Genomic DNA, 8805 nt, shown 5'->3' with positions numbered 1-8805 from the left:
TAATGTTAACAGAGAAATTGTGTATAAGATACCTGGAAATGTTCCGTAATATTCTTGCAACATTGTGGTCAACCTATCCTAAAGTTACAGGTTTATTTTGCTAAAACTGCCAAGCACATAGGAAATCTTAATGAATCCTGGTCTTATTTTTCTATCCAAATGTTTCTCTAAAACATTTTGTTTCTATGTACAATGTTTTTCTTCCCCCAAAGCCTTTAGGGATGAGAAGAGGAAGAGGGTGGTGTGTTATTCCTGTGTGTGTTTATCTCTAGATGAACAGGTAGATACGAATCTCCATCTTTCAATATAAATGTGAAGTTGTTGCAAAATGTCAGAAAGTGGCACAGCCATGAATTAAAACAATAACAAATCACCACCAAGTAGGATTTATTAGAGAACTTCAAAGAAAAATATTAATACAATTCATTACCATTGTAGATTAAAAGAAGGCCAGGCACGGTGGCGCAGGCCTGTAATCCCAGCAGCTCAGGAGGCTGAGGCAGGAAGATCATGAGTTCAAAGCCAGCCTCAGCAAAAGCAAGATGCTCAGCAACTCAGTGAGACCCTGCCTCTAAATAAATACAAACTAGGACTGGGGATGTGGCTTAGTGGTTGAGTGCCCCTGAGTTTAATCCCCGACACTCAAAAAAATTTTTTTAATTAAAAGAAGAAATAATGTCATTATCTCAGTGATTCAGAAAATATTCAATACAATTCAACCTACATCTCAAGGAAGAAAACACCTAAGAAGCCATGAATTGAATAAAAATGTATTATCTTTTTAAAAAATTATTTATAGAAACCATACAACCATACAGTACACATTTAACTTAATGTTTAAATGATCAAATAATTTCCATTACCTTCCATCATGAGACAAAGATGCCCACTCTCACTACTAATATTAATCCTTTAAGTTTGCTTCAAATAAGAAATATTTTAAAAAGGAGAAAGTATATAAATATTGGAAAGCTAGAGAAAAGTCATTATTCTCAGACATTGAAATGATCTATGCAAAATAATACAAAGGAATTCACCTTTGACCATAAAAATAGTAAAAAAGATTCAACTGGGCTGTCACAAGTGAAATTAATAGAAATATTATATCAATGATATAAATATTAGCCTACTAATAATAGCTCACATATGATAGGTATTCAGTAAACACTTTTTATCATAAATAGTAAAAGAATTCAACCAGGTAGTCACATAAGAAAGTAACAATATAAACATTAATGCATATAAATATAATCATATAAATATTCATCTACTAATAATAGTTCATAATAGTATTTAATAAGCAATAAAGTTTTTTAAATCTTCATGAAAATTCTTCATCCAACTTTCAGATAAGGATTATCTCAGGAAAGGAAGGAGATACATAGTGGAGTTCTACTTAGTCATAAGACTGAAATGGTAACATTTGCTGGCATTCTTGTTCTGATTTAATTTTACTAGTTAAATTTCATTTTCATGTTAAAAAAAAAAAAAGTAGTCCAGTGTAGATTCAGAATTCTCTTCAGCAAAATTCAAAGACCTCACTCAGTTCCTTTGCATATTTAACATGTCTGCATCGGCAGCCTGAGATTCTTTTTACATAGTTCATACTTGTCAGCTATAATTCACATCTAAAATTTTTTATACTTTTCAAAACATGAAAACAAACTCTGGAAAAGATTTTAGGCACATTGACCTGCTTTGACAAAGAAGTGACTGAGCTGAGGGTAAGGGGATTGATTTTCTCTCTAGTCATTAGATAACCTGGACACAGACCAAAGGGACTTTCTCCATTAATGAATCATTTGCATATGTATTAGGAACAACTTAATAACTCCCACAGAAACTCCATCACCACCAGAGGGACTAGCCGCTTGGTTTCCCCTTCCTTGTCCAAAAATATTCCTCTGCCTAGCTCTAGTGACAGGCCTGGGCCTAGGGGGACTAGGACCTGAGGCAGGGACACGCTGGAATAAATTGAAGACAGAAATCAGATTTTTTTCTATTGGCTCTAAACAATTTGGACACCAACCAAAATGTGTCCTTCTGTGCATGTGTGCACACACACATGCATGTTTTGGTGACATTTTAATTAGTCCCATTGAAACCATGCCACCAAAACTGCCATCAGCCCCATGACTTCCACTTTCTTGTCCAACAATAAGAATAAGAATGTCCTTTGCCATTCTTACACTAAGCCTGAGGCTGAGTGGTTTGAATACCACACAGGGACACAGAGGAAGAAACTTAAAGATGTGATTCCTTGAGTCTGTCCTTTATTTCCTGAAAAGAGCACAAGAACACTAAGATATTTAATCCTCCGTCAGACTTCAGAAACAAAATCTTCATAAATTAGTGTTGGAGCTGGAGGTATAAAGCTCAGTGGTAGAGCACTATCCTGGAATGTTTAAGACCCTGGATTCAGTTCTCAGCACTGCCAAAAAAAGGAGAAAAAAAGAATTAGTGTTTCCATTTATTATGCACTGTATCCAATAGCCTAAAGCTTTTAGTTGATAGTTCAGAATTGAAGGAAGTAGGTTAGACTTCTGGTTAAGGCTGAGGCTTGCACACCGACATCAAGATGCCACTATGGATTATGTGTCACAGTTTGACTTGAATATATTCCAGGCAGAGCAAATGCTTCGGAGCCAAGATGATCCTCTACTGACAAGTACGACCACGGTGGGTGTCAAACACAGGGAAGAGGGAGGGTGTGTTAAGAAGGATGCAGAAGATGGTATGGGCGTGAGCAAAGCCATCATGCTTTTGCCCAGAGCCCCTGAGCCGCTTCTTGGTGACGCTTCCTCAGACTGACTTTAATGGAAGAAGGGTTTCTGCCAAATGCTTTTCCTCATGTGGACTTTTCAAATGCCCTCACCATGAGAAATCTTAACCTACATGGAATGAACTGGGGAAATGTGGAAGAGAACAGCATTGTCTTTCATCCTCTTTCCTTCTCTTCCATTCCTACATCTGTCCTTGCATCCAAAATAGACTCCTGCTATGTCATGAAAAACAGGATCAACACTATTTCTGACTGAATGGGTGAAGGTAAGAATTGAATACATCAACGTTCTGGGCCACATCACCATGCAAAGCACTCAGAAAATAGTTTTTGCTATTGCTAGAAATGACTTTATCATCTACCACCTCTCCTTTGCTACCAAATCTCTCTCTACTTCTCTCACATCTCACTTTTTTTATCATGCATTGTCTTTTAATTTGCACAAGGAGACCAAAGACTTCCTGCATTTCTCAGACTGCAAACACTTTAGCAGTGTGACCCAATTTAACTACATACATTTTTACTCATTGTTTTTACTTTAGATTAGCATGTATTACTTACGCATATTAAAGGGGTCCCATGTGATACTTCCACATAAAAGCAGCTTGCACTGACCAATTCAACCTCCCCTTGTTGACCCCCACACACCCTTCCCAGTCTCTGTGAATCACTAATCTACCTTCAGGTCAACTCTTTTAGCGTTGACGTAGGAAAGACAGCACCCACTACTTGTATTTCCATGTCTGGCTTATTTCCCTTCACGTAATGTCCTTCAGTTCCATCCATTTATCCATGGACATGGCAAGATTGCAATAAATGTCTGCTGGCTATGCAGGAGGTGGAACAAGTCACAGGAATCATAAAATTCCTTATGTGAAAAGCAGATGTTGTTCCGGTGACACCCGTGCCTCCCCTGCTGTGCGACACCCCCGCCCCCCCCATCCTCTAAGCATGACTCAGAGGGGAAACAGCCAAGTGTGGCTGGTACAGTGAGGTCTGCCCCCAGAGGGAGGTCACTAGCCCTGTCTCCCTTCCACACTCAAGCGAGAGCCACAACTTCCCATGACTGCTTTCCAGAATATTCCCTGACATCAATACCAGATAAACGGACTGGAACTGAAGGTGAAAAATTCCAAGGGCGTGGCTGCCACCCAACCTGAAAAAAATATTTAAGTTTTACAATCTGGAGTATGAGATCAAGGGGTCAGTAGGCTTCGATCAATCGTTCATCCATCAAACAATACCTAAGTGTTGTACCTAAGCGTACCTAGCACACAGAATGTGACAACATATTCATTAATGAGTTAGAACAGTTTCTGTTACTAATAAAAACCTGCTGTCATTCTGTGCTCCTACAGTTCACCTGTACAGTCATGTTATTTTTACCACTTATTGAACTTTTAGGAGTTCTTGCCTCTGTGTGATGGATTCCTGCTTCTGATTCTTAGAAATTCATCAAGCCTGAGCAAAACCTTTGCCTGTTCTGGAAACCTTCCTAAAGCAGCCCTCCCAGGTCCATCATGATACCACGACACTGCTGAAGCCAGCATTGTGTCCCATGAGTGTCACATACTTAAAGGTTTGTGTTCTCCAGCACACTGAGAAATTTCCCCAGAGGTAGGACTTTGCTGGACATGTGTGAGTATTGCTAGGGCCAGACCAATCCCAACCATGCTGTAAGGGTCACAGAATGCATGTGGAAAGATCAAAGGTCTCCTTGGTCGGCACATTCTCACCGCCAAATGAAGGCATTGTCCGGAATACAACTGAATCTAACTTGAGAGAGTTGGGTTCCATTTTTCTAACATCAATTTCTGCTGCACCATCTTATTGAGGGTGCTGCAGGTGTGTGGGAGGTTGGGTTGAACCTACACTAACTCCAAATTTATCTGGAAACTTTATGATCTTTTTAAACAGATAGCTCATCTGGGAGTTTTTCTGTCACCTTTACTCTAAAATTGAGATGAAGAAATAATTCAAATGAATTTAAGGCTTAAACAATCATTGCACAGTCTCAGTAGCAAACGGAATTGCATATTCTCAGTAGCCAAATGTTTTGGAGCTAAACAGAATCACATCTGAAGTTCCGTTCAACAACTTATTAGTGTTGTCAGTTTGGGGAAATGAGCTCACCTTTTTGAACATCAGGTCTTTGTCTGCAGAAAAGAAATAAAAACCACTCCTTCATAGGAATACGTGAGAGAACTATTCACAAATCACTTTAAGTCTTGAGATGGAAAGCCTGCAGAGGGCATCCTGACTGACTCTCCAGGTGGTTTTTCTCAACCACTTACAGATGGATCTACTGATGTTGCCAACAAGACAGGGGAAGGAGGAGCACTTAGCTCCCACCTTTTGGCAGAACCTAAAATCGAGATTCAGCATCAGATCTTTCTTCAACTTTGTAGACTCTCAAGTGAATCCCCGCCTCCATTCAGGTTCCTCCTCCTTCTTGTGGGCTCAAACTGATAGTGTCTGGGCAGTGCAGAGTTGGGGGTCACAGCCCCCATCATTCAACTGATGGATCCAGGATGTGGATGAGATGCAGCCCAGACTCCAGGGTCCTGATTCAGAATTCTGTGCACAACATCCCACAGCCTCTCAGGGCAGAATCAAGCCTTCACTCAGTCTTGATGAGTTTACAAAATTATCTTTCAGATTTCCAAAATCTTCACAGGTTGGCATACTTTGGAGAAATAACTGATGATAATCACAAACCAGAAGCACTTAAACAAAAATAAGACCCTGCAGAGGGTCCTTTTTCTCCTTGCCTTTAAGGAAACTGGAAATTTTCACCTCCTCCCTTCAAAGTAGCACAATTGACAAGAAGAGATGAAAAGATTTTATTAACACAGAACGGACACAGAAAAGTTTATATGATATTGGAGGTTGGTACCAAAACCATCAATTTGAATTCTGGTGATTTTATCTGTTTAAATGTGCTATATAAATGTCACTTCTTAATAGACTTTGTTTCCCAACATAGTTCTGTAGAAAGGAAGGAATGGTATGGTGTGTGAAATGGAATTTGATCAACAATCTGACAGCCATGTTCAAAATGTGGACAGCTTAACAAACCGCAACCCTGCAGCCATGCAGGGAAGCATGTTCAGTGCTTGGGAGGACAACAAAGCAAACAGCCCTTTCTTTCATGCCACATTCCTTGAAACAGAAGAGCCAAAGGAGGATGGTTCCTTAGAGATGGGAAACTGCACCCGGGTAGAAGAATTTGTTTTCCTTGGCCTCACCCAGAATCAAGATGTGAGCTTGGTCTTATTTCTTCTCCTGCTTCTGGTGTACGTGACCACTCTGCTGGGGAACCTCCTCATCATGGTCACTGTCACCTGGGAGTCACGCCTTCACACCCCCATGTACTTTTTGCTCCGTAATTTGTCCATTGCCGACATCTGCTTTTCCTCCATCACAGCTCCCAAGGTGCTGGTGGACCTTCTCTCTGAGAAGAAGACCATCTCCTTCAATGGCTGCCTCACTCAGATGTTCTTCTTCCACCTCATTGGAGGGGTGGATGTAATTTCTCTGTCAGTGATGGCTCTAGACAGATACGTGGCCATCTCCAAGCCCCTGCACTACATGACCATCATGAACAGAAGCAGCTGCGTTGGGCTGATCGTGGGCTCCTGGGCGGGGGGCTTCGTCCACTCCATCGTGCAGATCTCCCTCTTGCTCCCACTCCCCTTCTGCGGACCCAATGTCCTTGACACCTTCTACTGTGACGTCCCCCAGGTCCTCAAACTCGCCTGTACTGACACTTTCGTGCTTGAACTCTTGATGATTTCCAATACCGGGATGCTCACCACTCTGTGGTTTTTCTTGCTCCTGGTCTCCTATTTGGTCATATTGTTATTAATAAGGTCCCAGGCAGGGGAGGGCAGGAGGAAAGCCATCTCCACCTGCACCTCCCACATCACTGTGGTGACCCTGCATTTTGTGCCCTGCATCTATGTCTATGCCCGGCCCTTCACTGCCCTTCCCACAGATAAGGCCATCTCTGTCATCTTCACTGTCATCTCCCCTCTGCTGAACCCCTTGATCTACACTCTGAGGAACCATGAGATGAAGTCAGCCATGGGAAGACTCAGGAAAAGACTTGGACTTTCTGGCAGCATAGACCAGTAGTTCCCTCCGATCACCACCTGTGAAAATGTTTGACATCAGGTAAGCTCTGTTTGCTGACTGATTTCTAATTAATTTTTCTGTTTCTACTAAGATACACATGACTTTCACAGATTCTGACCAGCATGTGACAGATGTGTCACAGAAGAAAGAAAAGAAATAAAATCGTTAGCAGGAGAGACATATGTTGCTTTTGCAACAGAGTCTCACAAGAAATAAAGGAATCAGAATTAAAATCCATTCGGGCCTTCCCACCAAATCCCTGCACTGTCCTCAGGAAGGGAGCTGAGACCTACCGGAAGCACAATGCAGCTCGGGCTTGGGGGTTCTGCAAAGTCCTTCGGGAAGGAATCATGTCCTAATAAGGTCATCATATCCAGGTTAAGTTCCTCCTCCAGTTCTGTAATAGGAATAAGCTAACAATGCCCACCTGAAGACTTTTTAATCTAAAGTCCACACTCCACTGATGCAGAACAGGTGCCGCACTGCCTGAGTTACAACAGGGACACGACACTTGTCAGAGGGCACAGGATCTCCCTGTGGCCAAGAGGTGGAACAACCCAAGCTTCAAAGTACAAGAGGGAGTGTTGGATTATTAACCAAAGCATAACATAAATATTCATGAGTTCATGCTGATATAAATGACTGAATAAATAAATCAATGGAGGGTAATGGACAAGTATCATATGCTGTAGAATTCCAAATAATGTATGTGGATTCTCCACTCTCAAATAGGTGAAGCGTAAACCCCAGTTCCTTGCATGGGGGTCATGAATAGTAATGTCCTCCCAAAGAGCACAATGTGGAAGCAGAGCAAAAAATCTGGAGAAACCTGAAAAATGCTACCTCAGCAGGATGTTCGAAGCTAACAGCATTGGTGAAAAATCATATTAAGAGCATGTGGGCTTTGACATCCTAGAATGAGAGGACCCTTTAGCTCTACGCCCTTTCTCCCAAAAATCTATGACCTCTGTCCTACCAAGAGAAAAATCACTAGACCAAGCAGAACTGAGGGACCGTCTCTAAAATATCTAACTCCTCAATATTGTCAAGACCATCAAAAACAAGGAAAATCTGAGAAACTGTCCTACATAGAGGAACTTAAGGAGACAGGGCAAAGAAATTCAATGTGCTATTCTAGATAGGATCCTATAACAACAACAAAAAAAAAGAAAGAAAGAAAATAGGACCTTAAGATCAAGACTAAGGGAATCTAAATAAAACATGGACTTTATTTAGTAATAATTTATCAATATGTGTTTCTTTAATTGTGAATAATTACTGTAATACTATTAACAGGGGAATTATGTGTAAGGTATATGGAAACTCTGTAATGTTCCTGCAACTTTGCTCTAAATCTATCCTAAAGTTACAAGTTTACTTTGTTAAAAGTACCTAGCACATAATGTCTTAATAAACACAGCTGTTATTTTTCTATCAAGATGATTCTCAGCCTGGGGTTGTGACTCAGTGGTAGAACTCTTGCCTAGCATGTGTGAGGAACTGGGTTTGATTCTCAGCACCACATATAAATAAATGAATAAAATAAAAGTCCATCAACATCTAAAAATTATATATTAAAAAAAAAGATGATTCTCAAAGTATACGTACTGGGAACCGAATTAGAACAAATTATATTCCATGCTTTTGTCATTATGTCAACATAAATTCTATTGTCATGTATTACTAAATAAAAAGTGATTTTTTAAAAAAAAAATATGATTATCCAAAATAGATTTTTTTCTTAATTCAAAATGTTTTCTTCCCCTAAAGCCTTTGGGAATGAGAAGAGGCTGGTGGAGACCTTGGTTAATGCCGCAAAGTAATACCCTGCCAAAGTTCCATTTGGGGAATCTGAGAAACTTCTGCTTCCTGCATGTTATTCTTTT

The 8805-nt window shown here is 40.5% G+C and overlaps 1 protein-coding gene across 1 annotated transcript; it reads left to right on the top strand.

The window, feature by feature from the left end:
- Positions 1-5983: 5983 nt before the first annotated feature.
- On the top strand, positions 5984-6919 carry LOC306639663 (olfactory receptor 4D10-like; the record flags this gene model as incomplete). The annotated part of the gene is made up of 1 exon (XM_079103445.1): positions 5984-6919. The coding sequence occupies one exon, from the start codon at positions 5984-5986 to the stop codon at positions 6917-6919; it is 936 nt and encodes a 311-aa protein (XP_078959571.1).
- Between the last annotated feature and the right edge of the window lie 1886 nt (positions 6920-8805).

The sequence above is a fragment of the Sciurus vulgaris genome (genome assembly GCF_902686455.1).
Source record: "Sciurus vulgaris genome assembly, chromosome: 11".
In the NCBI taxonomy this organism is placed as follows: Eukaryota; Metazoa; Chordata; class Mammalia; order Rodentia; family Sciuridae; genus Sciurus; species Sciurus vulgaris.
This window is presented reverse-complemented; position numbering and strand designations above follow the sequence as displayed.